Below are 15,207 nucleotides of genomic sequence, written 5' to 3'. Positions count from 1 at the left end.
ACGAACTAGCTCACATTATGACCCCATGCTCCCACATTGCTAAATAAAAATGCTACCCAACACCTAATGATTGACAGGGTATGCATTTATTAAGTTTCTTGAAATTTTCTGTAGTAGTCTGACATACTGTTCATTACTATAATATTTAATAAAAGGCCAAATTCTTAACTCAAAAGGACCAAAATTCCTAGTATTAAAATAATGGAATCAGAATTTCCTCGTAATATTCTGAGCTATAAGTTCTAAGTGTTCACCCATTGGCAATATGAAATAAACACATTCATTTTTCTTGGGATATTGGCTTTTTTTTCCATCAAACTCTTTAGTGGTTAAGCACAATTTAGCAATCAGAGTCGTTACTGGATATCATGAACACTCCGAGTGTTTCCTCCAGAGCTTTTGGATTGTTGTTGGTTGTCAATGGAAATGACAATTTACTTGCAGCATTAAAAAATTAAGTTTTCAGGATTGCCAAATATTTAAAACAATATCAAAAAATAGATTTAACTGTAAAGTGAGTACAACTCATCGCAAAAAAAATTCATAAAGCAGCATTCCAACAGTTCTGGTTTTATCCTCTATATTTGCATGTTCAGCAAATTTTACGGTAAGTGTTCTTCATGCGAGACTCTCTCTGAAGTCCTATATTAATCATAAAAAGTTGTCAATACATGTAATATGAACACGTGCTGAAATACACAATTCCTTACTTTGAGGTTTTATAGGAAATATTAGTTATAAGAAATGTTGAAAATTTCTTATCTGTTTGAATCATAGTTTTTTAAATATTTAATTCATTGGGGTGAACACTTTTAAATGTATGCACATCAACACATCGTGTCCTATAAAGCTACAAAGTTTCACCAAATCCTGTGCAGCAGTTCCAGAAGCGACGCAATGACAAAATCACTGGACTGGTAGGTCAAAAAACATTATGCATGTAACTTATATCTTCTAACTGCTGATATTGTAACATCTTTTCAACTGAATGGGAAGCTTGCCAACCTAAGTGGTATGACTGCGCTAAATTGTATGTATATTCATGATATACAAGATCATATGGTGAAAAGAAAAAAATACATATACATGTACCTATTAAAAATCATAATTTTCAGAGATATACAGTTTACATTTAACAGCTATCAGATCACCTACATAATCAATATTGATTTGAAATAAAAATAAACTCATTGCTGGTTTGGTAAGTTCACATATCTTTATTTTTAATCAAATTGGTATTAACACAACATTTCACCACAATGCTCCAGTCCATGTATCTGGATACAATTTACGCCCCCCAAAGAGTTTACTCTTATTCAAATGCTTGTCCAAAGGATCTTGAAAATATTTCCTCTCCGCGTATTTTGCAAAGAAACAGAATGGGAGAATTGTTACATAAAAGGCCGTCAAAGTTCTCGTTCTTTGGAGAGGAGTCTGCAATAGAGAAACAAAAATAATTATCATATTATAAATGGAAAAAATGAAACATTGGCTTTTCACCTAATGGTATTTCACTTTTTTTTTCACTTTCACTTTTCACCTGCATGATAATAGTCAGTACACAGGATACAAACTTAAAGCTAGACATAAGACTGTAGAATTGTGTCTGCATATCCCTTATTCTACTTGTCATTTCTGAAAAAATTACTGGGGCAAAATTTACTGATGAGAGGGGTCCATTTTTAGTCATCAGTACACATTAATTGATAGCATTAAGCAAGCATATTTTTCCTAGTATATAAAGTAACTCTTAACACGTGATGAAGGAGAGAATTATTTCTCTTTCAATAGAGGGCTAGGTGGTCTTGGCCATTTGTAAAGGTTCTGATGTTTTAAGCTTTTGCAAAAGAAATTATCAGTGGGGAAACACCAAAGGATGAAATGAAAATACTGTAGGCCTGCGTGGCTAGTACAACAGAAAAAGAAGAGAAAGAAGGAAATACAATTGTATCTGTGTAGTGCAATTCATTACCAGTAAAGGGATACCACTGAATAGAAGATTTGAGACAAAAAGATATGAGGGACTTTAGAGAATCAATTCCAACAAAGCAAAAAAAGGGCAATACAAAGATGTACAGGAAAATCAAGTGAAACCAAATTTTGCTCATGTTGAAAGTTAAAAATATACACTTCTGTACTCGATTTCATATTACTAAGCCAACTTATCCAAGACACATTTTATAAAAGTGTAGTTGAAATATCAAAGTTTAACTTACACTCTAAAGGGCAATATAATTAGTCCAAGAAAAATGCATCCTTACCAAGTGTGTAAATCTATATTTTACTGGTTCACTCTGAAACAACTTCATGACTCTTGTTTGGTCTGGGCCACCTCTAATCTTTTGTCTCTCTCTGCAACTTTGGCTTTAAAAATTGACGATCTATACAAATCGTTTACAATGTAGGAAAAGGTTGCAATTGGAAACAAAACAGCTACTTTATTTTTCTTCGCAAAACTCAATACTTTTGATGCAGTCATCTAAAACAAAAAAAATTATCAATTTTATATTCTGTAATAATTAAGTATTCTCCTAAGAGAAATGTACAGGTATAGTCCTCATTCTGGAATAATTTGAACTTGTTATACAGATAATTTGGTGGAAGGTATATCTGAGAACTGTAGCTTAAATTCGGGTTAAAAGACCAGAGCTACAGTTTCATTCAAACACAAAACTGTACTTAACTTATTTTAGGTACATGTATATATATTCTTTAAAAATTAACATACCTATAAAATTTCCAAGACAATTTACTTTAAAACTCATTACTTATTAAAGATGCCTCTGATCATCTTATTAAAGGATGAAATGTCATGATTTGGGTCAAAAATTATTTTTCCGTTTTAATGTTTACAATGCTTCACTAAGGCATTTCTAATGGTCTACCAAAATTTGAGTGCCAGTTTTTGTGTTTTAAGCAAGATACAGAGCTCATATAATGATATTTCTTTGTCAGGTAAAAAAAGTTTTGTTTTTATTTGAATGTTGAGGTAAAAAAAATTCTAGTTTTAGACACAAAATGAATGTGATAAATGCTAGGAACTATTCATTTATGCTTAAAACAAATTAGAAGAGGGAGAAATTGGCTTGAAAAAGAATTTTTATCGGCATATTGAACCAAAGTAAACAAAAACAGGGCATGAGCCTTGTTTACATGACAAAGAATTGTGAGCTCTGCATCTTGCGCATAACTTTACGACTGATATTCAAATTTAAGGATATCATTAGAAATGCATTTTTAAAGCGTTATAAACACTAAAAATAAAAATATGAAATTTGACCAAAATTGTGACCATGCCCCTATAAATACAATTACTATCCACCCCATAAAGTGAAATAGTGTGGTTGTTTACAGGTATTGAGGTAATATGGTGACTCCCGATCCCCACGTAGATTTTACATTATTCATTTCCGAGGTTATAGAAAAACATTAAAGGCAAGTTAAGTGGTGAATCAGTAGTAAGACCCTGCAGAATCTTTCGTGCGTAATATCTATACAATTTTTTATTTGGATGCAACTGTAGCTCTACGGTCATCCTGAATTTCCCATAGAGCTACAGTTCTGCAGCTTTGTTATGCCTGCCCATTTCAGTACTCTTGAAACTGTAAAAATGCAGAATTGACACAGGCCCTTGTATTAAACAAAGGGAGGTGTTATTGTACTGTATGAAACAAGTGCCAGTGAAAAAAAGACCCGACGAAAGACAAGGTCACTCAGAACTTTTAAATATCATTGTTGAAATTGAACAGTACAGATAAGAAAACTAATATTTTTAAATCTATACCCTTTTCACTTGATTTATCAGTTAAAATTCCATGTGCTTACTACAAACGTCGCTCTTATACAACTACTTTTCATAATAATAAGAAAACACAACCTGCTATGGGACCGGAAGTCCTTTGTGCCGCTTACATCAAAACAACTTAAAGTAATAAACAAATAAACAGGGTAAACGGTTATTTTGGTGAAATATTTATGCACATTTCTTGCACATGATGGAAAAAATTCTCATCAAATCTGATAAATGAAAATTTAGACTGGCTATTGTTTTGAATGATTTGGTCGCTTACACCATTTGAATTTGTTGACATCGTGACATCATGATCATGGAGGACATAATTTGAAATAGCTCAACAAGTTTTTCCTAAATACTTCTGCAAACTTAAGGACTTTAGGCATGTAAGTAAAGATTGAATATTCACTGTATTTATGCATCAGTACATTGACGTTATGTACTCAATTTAAAAGTGATATTTATTAAAAGATAGATTTTTAATAAAAATACATGTTTGGACATGTCGATGTCTGATTTCATGCTGCAAAACTATCAGCATTTATGACTCTGTTATTTTTCTTTATGAAAGAAAAAGACGTCTTTAAAAAAACCCAATTTTTATCATAAATTGTTAAAAATTCACATGCAAAGTATTTTTCCTGCGAGAGGTTTTAGCATTATTTTGGTTTATACAACATTACTCATTAGTAATGTTCTGAACTTTAAGAAAATGCTCAGACAAAATGTAAATTGTTACTATTGTTATGGAGAATGTAATTATCAATATTTGAAGCGGGGTGAGCTTGTGACAAAAATACAGGGGCTTGGGGTTTAAGTCTAGCTGCTGGTCTGTTAGAAAGAATAATCTTACTGTGACCAGACTACGCTCAGGTCAGGTTAAACCGGGTTCGTAGGACATCTGTCATTTTAACGATAGAACATTCTATCTACAGGTCTGTAGCTCCCAGTCTGAAAAAAATCTCCCATAGTAAAAAACTGCAATTTGCGGCGCACAAAAAATTGTGCTAGTTTTGGACTGATTAATCTTATTTCCGAGAACATTTTGTACAAATACTTGATTCCAAAAAATTCTTCGGACATTTTACTACAGATATCGTCACTTTACTTGCCTCTGATATTCTTTTAAACACCATCTGATCACCAGTCCCGTGAAGTGAAGCGGTGCAGCTTGTTTACATGTAAAAATGGCGACTCTCGATCTTGATATGAATTTAACATACCATATTTCCCCAGGTCGGGAACCATGTTTTGGGAAATATCTGAGGCAAGTTAAGAGACGACATCAGTAGAAAATTGCATGAATATTTTAATGGAACTAATTTTTTCACAGAGTTCATGTGTAAATAAGGTTAATCCGTCCAAAACTAGCGCAGATTTTCGTGCCCTGTAAATTGCAGATTTTTTCTATGGGAGGCACTGTAGCTCCCAGGTCATCCATCCGAATTTTTCAGACCGGGAGCTACAGCCCTGCAGCTAGGTTTGAGTCCTGATCCAGTCAATTACTTTTCTTACTTTTCCTTTCGTAATACATATTAACTTTTCAAAAGCCAATTAACCTTCTATCAATACTTTTCTATCAATACAATGCACTACTGTTGCCTGGTCATGTGTAATATGAATTTATTAACATTCAGTTTAAAATAATAAGCATACTTTTTTATCCAGCATTGACAAAAATGGATGATGATTTGGAGTTCACAGATGACGAGATAAGAGATGAATTATCAAAGTTAGGGTACAGAAGCATCCCTAGTGAGAGACTCCAAGAGTTTAAAAAAGGTAAGAGAATACAAATGACTTCATTGGATTATGTTGCTCTAGTGTAGTCTGTTCTAACGTCGATATTTTAGGGACAAATAATGGTATAGCAATTTTTTAGTGAATTAAATAAATTATGATGTACATAAATACTGTATTCACTTTGCCTGTTTTAAATAGATTTGAGAGTGCTTATACAACATGAGAGAAGCAAATTATCAAGAGATACCAGTCTGTCATCTCACATCCAGACAGATGCTTCAGACTCTTTCCTAGGTACCAGTGTTATCAGTTTTTCAGTCTTTTACTTGATTAAAGACCAGAATAATTTATGAGCCAGATTCTGAATTTCTTGTTTAAGTCATTTTTAAGTCCACCAAATTTTAAAAACAGATTTTTTAAATAAGGATTTAGGGATCAACACCGTGGTCTTGGTATTAAATTGTTATACCATTACATACAGCGTGTAACTTACAATGTATATTTTCAGGTCCACCTCACAGGCGCTTAGAGGAGGACTCTCCTCCAGGTTATATCTCAAGGGTAAGTACAGTATTGGAAGTTCATCAGTCTAATGTAGTGAAGACACATTGTTAGCCTAGATAAATCAACATGTTAGGGTCCAGCCCTGCAGTATCCCTATGGTCCTTACATAAGTTCATCTTACCTCACTTGTTTGGAGCATATTTTCTATCCCTTTAATCCAATCTGGCTCATACTTCACCCAAATGAGTGCCTTAAGGTTCAGTGAAGTTCAATACGGTTCATTGAAATACAATGATCTTGAAACAACTTTCTTGATCAAAGGATAAGGTCATAGCAGACTTACATGTAAAATCCTTGTCCAGATGATATATTCTCTCCCCTTGGCCTTAGCTGCTTCAATCACAGAGGGCTCTTGGGTAAAGGTTGTGGCAGTGACCTTGAAACATGCTTCTATGTCAAAGGTCAAGGTCATATCGGAACTACTGGTATATGTAAAGTGTTCGTCTAGACTATGTATTAAAGGTATTTCCCCTTAATCTTATCTTGTCTCAATTAACACAAGAGTGTGTATACATGACTTTGAACAGCATTTTGAGGTCAATGACTTATGTCATATCTGATATAGATTTGAAATCCAGTTTTTAGCTCACCGAGACGAAGTCAGGGGGAGCTTATGCTATACCCTCGGCGTCGGCGTCGGCGTCGGCGTCCGGACCTGGTTAAAGTTTTTGTTGCAGGTCCTGTATCTAAGCTATTACTTGTCCTATCTTCACCAGACTTGCATGGATGATGCGTCTGGACCTACTTATGGACTTGAAAGACTTGGATGCTGAATCTGAGTCCTAAATTTCAGATGCTGGAGGAGGTTAAGGTTGTTGGACCAGGTTAAAGTTTTTGTTGCAGGTGCCCTTTGATAGCAATATCTAAGTTACTGCAGGTCCTTACTTCACCAAACTTGCATGGATGGTGTGTCTTATGATGCTGATGCACCAGACAGGCTTGAGTGCTGAATCTGAGCTATAGGTTTCGGATGCTGGTAGAGGTTAAGGTTTTTGGGGCAGGTTAATGTTTTTGTTGCAGGTGCCCTTTGATAGCAATATCTAAGTTATTGCTGGTCCGTACTACACCAAACTTGCATTGATGGTGTGTCTTATGATACTGATGCACCAGGCAGGCTTGGATGCTGAATCTGAGCTATAGGTTACAGATGCTGAAGGAGGTTAAGGTTTTTAGAGCTGGTTTAAGTTTTTGTTGCAGGTGCCCTCTGATGATTATATCTTAGTTACTACTTGTCCTAACTTCACCAGACTTCCATGGATGGTGCGTCTTATGATACTGATGCACCTGACGGGCTTGAATGCTGAGTCTGAGCCATAGGTTTCAGATGCTGGAGGAGGTTAAGGTTTTTAGAGCTGGTTAAAGTTTTTGAAACAGGTGCCCTCTGATAATTTTATCTTAGTCATTACTTGTCCTAACTACACCAGACTTCCATGGATGGTGCGTCTTATGATACTGATGCACCTGACGGGCTTGAATGCTGAGTCTGAGCCATAGGTTTCAGATGCTGGATATGGTTAAGTTTTTTGGAACAGGTCACATGTTTAATAGATAATAGTACTATTTCTAACTTGCATAGTTAATTAAACTGTAATATGAATGAATCACAGAGGAAGCTTCAGATGCAGAGCCTGATCTCCATTATCAAGGATGCTAAAAAATATATCTTAGTTATTACAGGTCCCAACTTCACCAAACTTGAATGGATGGTGTGTCTTATGATACAGATGCACATGACAGGCATGGATGTTGAATCTGAGCCATAGGTTGCGGATGCTGGAGCAGGTTAAGGTTTTAATTGCTAGTGCCCTCTGATGATGATATCTTAGTTATTACTGGTTTGAACTTCACCAAACTTGCATGGAGATGCGTCTTATGTATACTGATGCACCTGACAGGCTTGAATGCTGAATCTGAGCCATAGGTTTCGGATGCTGGATGAGGTTTAGTTTTTTTGGAACAGGTCACATGTTTTATAGATGATAGCTTGCATAGTTGATTTAACTATATTATAAATGAAATGCAGAGGTTGCTTCAGATGCAGAGCCTGATCTCCATTATCAAGGATGCTATAGAAATCTCCTACCTCACTCAAACCTGCTCGATAGATAGATGTGTTTGTTGATAAATGATATAACATGATTCCTATGATATAGTATTGTATGGTATGAAACAGTATTGTTAAATATGATACAATATAATATCATATGTAATATTATAAAAAGTTATATGATACGATATGATATTGTATCAATTTTTTTGATATTTTATGTTATGATATTGTAACATGATATCGTTATGTATAGTATTGTATATTATGATACAATATTGTATAATATTATATTGTATTATTAATTTATTATTTTATCACATGATACTATTAGATAAGATATTGCAAAATATAATATTGTATCCTATGATACAATATTGTATATTCTATAATATTGTATCATACGATATTGTATAATACAATATAAGTTTCTGTTATATAGACACATGAAATTGTATAATATGATACTGTAATATTATATAATATTGTATCATACGATATTGTATAATATGATATTGGTTTAAAATATGATATATTATCACATCACATGAAATTGTATTGTATGATATTGTAAGATACATTATTGTATCATATGATACAATATGTATAATGTTGTATTATATATTTTACTTTATCACATAATATTGTATCATTTGATATGATACAATGTTGTATCAAATTATATTGTATCATATGATACAATATCATATTATGTTTCAAAAATGATACAGCATCATACACTATCATACAATATAATATCAATGTACAATATAATATCATATGTTTCAACGTTATAATGTAATATGATATTGTAATATAATACTTTATTGTTTTATATATTAAGATATTGTATTATGTGATCAAATACAATAACGTATAACACAATACAATGTCATATCATAAGTTACAATATCATATCTCACCATTGTTTATTATGGTATTTTATTGTATTATATGATATATGTTGTAAATATGATGGGATGCAATATTTAATTTTATATTATTGTATTGATTAACATATGAACATATGATTATCATACAATTTTTTAACAGATGATATACGATATTGTGTCAAAACAGAATCCATGAATATCCAAGATCATAAAGTATGATTTTCATTTAATATGATAAAGGTGGTCTCATAAAGGTGAAGTCTCATAAGGGTGATGTGTCGTCTCGGTGAGCTTTGTAATCTGTGATTACCTATGTTTTTTACATGAATTCCTCTCTGTTTTACCTAATCTTGTCCAGACTTTACAATACGTCTGCATGTAGTTATTGGGTGTACAATGGCCTTGAATCAACTTTTTATGTCAAAAGGTCAAGGTCATAAAATACCTCTGTGTAAAATACTTCCTAAACCTATGTTTTTCCTTCTTGGTTTATCTACTTTATACTACAGGTACACAAATATAATGTCTGTATGATATAGGATGTGTTAAGATCTAAAACTAAATTTCTAAGTCAGAGGTTAAGGTCGAGCAAAGTCGTCTAAATTCTTTTCATCTTTATGTCAAAAGCAGGGCCATTTGTGATGGTCACCATCTTAATGATGTCTAGTCATTGGTTGATCTATGCTATATGTGGGTTGTGTTTTTCAGAGATATAATTTGATATCAAATCTTTGGTCTACTTGTTGCTAGCGCTCTTGAGTGCTAGCAACTACGTTCGTCTATATTTCTTGAATACACCTGCTCGACTTCATGGTCGGGCATTCTGGGAAAACTACTTTAAATAGACTGTACAATGACAATTTCATTTTAGTATAAAAATAGATATGACTCAATTTCTTAAGCTTCTTAATTTATTTAATATTGTCTATTGTCTAACGTACACATAAAAGTACAAGAAAAGCTTGGGTCATATAATGGCCAGCCAAGATTGTAGAGATCAACTGTTGAAACATAGCTTTCCGTATAGTTATACAGTCCTAGATAATTCCGTAAAGCACATAAAAAAAAACACAAAAAAAAAACAATACGAAACCAGAATAATTTTTCAGAGTATGTTGGGAAGACAAAAAGCACACTGATATATTTCTTCAATTTTCCTTTTTTGATGGAAAAGCCTGATTGAATGGACATTTAAGCGGGAAAATTTTACATTGAAGCACAAAATAAGATTATTTCTCATTGATCAATTTTGCTTGAGTTTATCATACGGAAAAATCTGAACAAAGAAAAGACAATCACGTGGGAAAATTTCAGCAAAATAACCCAGTTAATCATAAGCCTTCCTTTGTGTATATAAGAATGGCTAGTTGGCTATAGCGCTAGCTAATCTATCTTTTTTAAAAGATAAACTTGTTAATCTTTACCCTTAACAAAACGAGTGAACTTTGTATTTTGTTATTGAAATTACCATTTTAGATTTCTTTTGCTTGATAATGTATGTGTTGCAGAATTCATAAGAAGGAAGAATATGGAAAGTTTGTGTTTACTTGTTTGTTGATGATAATTAAGTAACGCATACACTTTTTTCTCCAATTCAGATTAAGAAAGTTGAGGAAAAGTAACGTTAAGATTATACATTATCGCTTCTTTTTTTTTTTATACACTATCGAAAAAATGTTGAAAATGTACTTTTGCATTTTTTTTTAATGTGACTGACAAACAGGAAAATTACCTATCTGGTCATCATTCTGTTCATTTCATTCATTTTTACATTTACACAGGAAAAAGAAAACAGACCACTTAGGTATGACCATGGAGAACCTATCTTTAAAAAGCCCCTCCCTCCTCAACCCAGCCAGGTGCGAGGGGACTTTGCACTGTACGACAGTCACCTTGATAGTACCAAGGACGATTTCTCAGGCTCAGAATGTGGCAGCAGGATGGTCAAAAGAAAAGTGCTCAGGTACAAGGAACATTTTACACACTGAGTCAGTATTACAGGCAGTGTCAATTTGTTCTGTTGATGATGTTTGTCAATTTAATTATTGAATCCTAATGCTAGTGGTTTAATTTCTATGCAAATTCCTTTTCATTCACAGGAAAAAAACTGATGGGTCCAGAGTCATAGATGAATCCTTCACAGAAAGTGAATCCGGTAAGCTTTTCTGCTCTAATGCTGCTGTTGGGTGCATCAACATTTTTTTGCAGTCTAATTCTTATCCATGGATTCTATGCATGGATCCTAATTTTGTTTCAACCTTTGTCTTCCATGTAAAACACTAAATTGGTATAGAAACACTTCAGTTTTAATACTTGGAATGGTAATTGAGACAAAAGGACTATGTACACATTGTAGGCTACAGTGTTTTTAATAAATAAAGCTGTTTATTATAAGGTTTCATGTTATGTTTCATGCTATCCTTAATTAAAGCAGTTACCTTATTAAATGAAGCGGTACCAGTAATCATTTTTCATTCATGTTAAATAAGAAATCCAAACAGTGGTTTTGAAATTAAATGGAATGCAAGTACACCCTAAAATATCCTAGATGCAGATCTGTAGCTCCCAGCTCCACCCTCACCAGAATTGTCAAATCCCTCATCTCACTCCTCAACTCAAGTCCTTTAAAGAATAGTGCATAGATTTGAGGTCAAATCTCAGACTTTAGGCTGAGTATTGACTTGAGGAAAGTTGGTGACGGCAGAGCCTGTTCTGAAAAAGTTTGGATGGATGACCTAGGAGCTACAGTGCCTCCCATAATAAAAACCAGTACTTTTGATTTTTATTATGGGAGGCACTGTAGCTTCCAGGTCTTCCATCTGAATTTTTTTTTCAGTCCGGGAGCTTCAGAACTATAGCTAAAAATATCCAATCTTCTCAAGTACACACATTAATTTTTGTTGAGATATTGCTATTTTATTTTTTGAGGGAGTTTATGCATGACCTTTTTTTTAATCGTACTGTGACATACTATTTCAGGAAGTGTTCTAGACATCAATGAGAGACTGCGGTTGCTGGGGATCAACACTGACAGACCCAGCACAGCACCTGCTGCTGAGGTATACTAAAACATACACATTTTATTTGGGTTTAATATATTTTTTTAAAAATCAAATGTTGAGTGAAACTGTCAAAGTAATTGTAACAACGATTAAGATATACTAGATATCAAGCCTTTTAGTTGTGCATTCTGCTTTGCTTCAGTTTTATTTTCAAAGTACATTTACATTATAAGTGTCATTTTTTGGCTATCTCTCATACATTCATGTACAAGTGCCAATACATGTATTTGAAAGTCTTAACAAATATTGCTATATTTTCTATACAGCCACCATACCGACTTTCTCCAGATGACCCAAGGCCTGCATCTGGTACGGTACATCAAAAATGTTTACCTCATGAATTCAGAGCAATAATATAAATTGCGAAATTATCATTTTCTCTTTTAGTTTTTTCATACATTGTATGTGATTGTTTTTAAATATATATGGTAATTTAATAATTTTCTTATGCTTGAAAATGCAGTTATTTTGAGACCCTCTGAGCATCCTCACACCAGAAACGTACGCAAGTCAGACCCTGTGGCACGGTACCAACAGTTCCGACAGTCGTGGACTCATCAGCGAGCCCCAGGAGAAAAGAAACACAACCAGCTGCGCTGGAACATCCGAGAACAAATGCTGGCACAGGACCAGGTTGTAGAAAAGGTCAGTAGTGATGATTTTAACGTTTACATAATCATTTACAGATTTCTGATTAATTTGTAATGATTAAGGATAATATAACATTGATACACAAATACATGTAATACAATTAACCACCACTTTTGTGTCTTCTCCCTATTACCTAGGCCATGTTATGATATTAGTAAGATTTATATATATGTACCAGGACAACTGCCTGAATCTGGGCATGTGCTCCCTCTTAAAACAATAAAATCTGTAGTAGCCAATAGTTATACTGTGAATAGTAGTTTACTGTGAATTTTTTTTTTTAAATTTGTGTTTTCTGTGATTATTCAGTCCTACATGTTCACTACCAATATTTCTGTGTTGTCTAAAGAATGTACATGTGTGATTTTTTTTTTTGAAAATTATTTTTAGAAATATTTTAACTTTTTGGTTTGCTTACAGAAATCACAAAGAGTATTTGTCCCAAACAAATACATTGTACCTACAGACAAGCAGAGGAAATCGCTGAGGTGGCAGATACGTATGGACCTCGCTCAGGGACAAATGCCTGCTCATGGCTTCTACCATGAATACTGATCTCAATTAGTCCCACTTGAAATGCTATCCTGCTTATATATATATTTTATTTGTGTTTTTCCATCTCTGTGGAAAATTAAATTTCTTTTAATGTTCAAAAGGAATTTCAAAATATGTAGAGGATACTAGAAGTATTAGAGTCTCTTCTAAAACATGATGTTTATGAAGATACTGGTATTGTATATAGAAAAAGGGGGGATTTTTAAATTTGAATTTGCATGGTACTTTTACCATTATCATGTACATACTTGCATATATATTTATAAATGTTGTTAATAAAACATCTTCAGTAATTATGTAATGTACTTTTTCCTTTGTCATGCAGTAGATACTGCTATGTGAACAGCTGTCACAATGCACTGTTCAACCTTTTCTAGAGGTATATGGCAAGATACTTTGGAAATGTCACTGCTTATAAGGAGCAGGGTGTTGTTAACCAAGCATCTTATAGTTCAATATGAATACCATTCTTGATTTCTGATTAGTTCCTAAAATATGGAACTACTGCAATTTATGAAATCTTTTCAACTTACTGGTAAATTGATCTGAATTTCTTTTTCTAAATTGCCCCCATTGTCAGATATGTTCAGCATTAGTGTTCCATAAAAAACTTTAAGAACGATGTATGCATTAATTGAATTCAAATGAAGCATAGTATCTCACATTTAGTGTTGATAAAGAGTAAAATATATTAAAATTAAATCTTATTTCAACTCTTTTACAAAATAAAAAGGATGTAAAATGTGATTTTACATACATGTACTTTTATATTTGGTAATTTATGGGGCATATTACCGTTAAATATAATAGACCAACACTTAACAGTGTTTTCTGTGTGTGGTAGTGGGTTGATGACCATAAGTCTTTTTAGTTCTGTAATCAAGAGCACTTTGGTTCAATCTTTCATGGTCCAATTGACAGATCACTGTCAATGTGTATGTGGAAAGTGGATGGTTTTATTCGTTGGCACATTGAATAAAGCAATCTCTATTGTGTGGAAGGTGGGTTGTTCAATCATTATTGTGTGGTTAACCAGACAAAACATAATCTACATGTTTGAAAGGAAAAATAGAAAATTTTCTCTGTATGTAAACAGGAGTTAGTTCAATCTGTGGAATGTTATTTGTTCAATCTTCTGGTCCATTCACGAGTGGAAATGTTGCTATTTTAATCCTCTGTGAGGGTTAAACTATGTCAACTAGTGTGGAAGTTAGTTAGTGTCATCCTCTGTGATTCAATGTAAAAGATGTGGCCCACTGAAAAGATTACGTTCTACTAGTGTGGAGTGTTGGTTGTTTAATCCTCAGAGTCTGTGGTCTAGTTGATAGATAACTGTCTACTAGTGTGGAGTGTTACTAGTTTAATTATCTGTGGTCCAGTGGACAGATCAATGTCTTCTAGTATGGAGTGTTGCTAGATAATTATCTGTGGTCCAGTGGATAGATCACTGTCTACTAGTGTGGAGTGTTGCTAGTTTAATTATGTGTAGTCCAGTGGATAGAAATTTATCTACTAGTACTTTTGTGGAGTTTTGCTAGTTTAATTATCTGTAGTCCAGTGGATAGATCACTGTTTATTAGTGTGGAGCTTTACTAGTTTAATTATCTATGGTCCAGTGGATAGATCACTTGTCTACTAGTGTGTACTGTTGCTAGTTTAATTATCTGTGGTCCAATGGTTAGATTCCGTTTACTAGTGTGGAATGTTGATAGATTAATTATCTGTGGTCCAGTGGATAGATCATTGTTTACTAGAGTGGAATGTTGCTAGTTTAATTATCTGTGATCCAGTGGATAGATCACTGTTTACTAGTGTGGAGTGTTGCTAGTCTGGGGACATTTATGAAGTACTTATATTTCAATGTTTATTTCTTTTGTCACTTTTATTTCATAACATCTT

General features: G+C 33.5%; 1 protein-coding gene and 1 long non-coding RNA gene across 4 annotated transcripts; one reads left to right on the top strand and one right to left on the bottom strand.

The window, feature by feature from the left end:
- Positions 1–1,194: 1,194 nt before the first annotated feature.
- LOC128177986 (uncharacterized) lies at positions 1,195–3,986 on the bottom strand. 2 transcript variants are annotated; one of them, XR_008242889.1, is made up of 3 exons: positions 3,878–3,986; positions 2,262–2,479; positions 1,195–1,434 (listed from the first exon to the last, which is right to left on the bottom strand). It is a non-coding gene; the product is annotated as an uncharacterized LOC128177986 (long non-coding RNA). The 2 variants fall into 2 exon arrangements; XR_008242890.1 differs by having other exon boundaries at positions 3,785–3,901.
- Positions 3,987–4,052: 66 nt separating this feature from the next.
- On the top strand, positions 4,053–13,602 carry LOC128177985 (centriolar and ciliogenesis-associated protein HYSL1-like). 2 transcript variants are annotated; one of them, XM_052844932.1, is made up of 10 exons: positions 4,053–4,179; positions 5,462–5,575; positions 5,735–5,830; positions 6,045–6,097; positions 10,822–11,003; positions 11,140–11,195; positions 12,020–12,099; positions 12,369–12,411; positions 12,566–12,747; positions 13,174–13,602. In XM_052844932.1, the coding sequence occupies exons 2-10, from the start codon at positions 5,473–5,475 to the stop codon at positions 13,306–13,308; spliced, it is 930 nt and encodes a 309-aa protein (XP_052700892.1). In that variant the 5' UTR covers positions 4,053–4,179; positions 5,462–5,472; the 3' UTR covers positions 13,309–13,602. The 2 variants fall into 2 exon arrangements, with proteins under 2 accessions (XP_052700892.1, XP_052700893.1); XM_052844933.1 differs by having other exon boundaries at positions 4,081–4,175.
- Positions 13,603–15,207: the final 1,605 nt, after the last annotated feature.

This window comes from Crassostrea angulata, chromosome 3 (genome assembly GCF_025612915.1).
Source record: "Crassostrea angulata isolate pt1a10 chromosome 3, ASM2561291v2, whole genome shotgun sequence".
Lineage (NCBI taxonomy): Eukaryota > Metazoa > Mollusca > Bivalvia > Ostreida > Ostreidae > Magallana > Magallana angulata.
This window is presented reverse-complemented; position numbering and strand designations above follow the sequence as displayed.

Excerpts from the sequence above, each read along its gene's own strand:
- LOC128177985 (XM_052844932.1), top strand. The coding sequence starts at position 5,473 with ATGGATGATGATTTGGAGTTCACAGATGACGAGATAAGAGATGAATTA. Across the intron at positions 11,196-12,019 it reads CTTCACAGAAAGTGAATCCG|GAAGTGTTCTAGACATCAAT; the intron begins GTAAGCTTTTCT and ends ATACTATTTCAG. Across the intron at positions 12,100-12,368 it reads GCACAGCACCTGCTGCTGAG|CCACCATACCGACTTTCTCC; the intron begins GTATACTAAAAC and ends TTTTCTATACAG.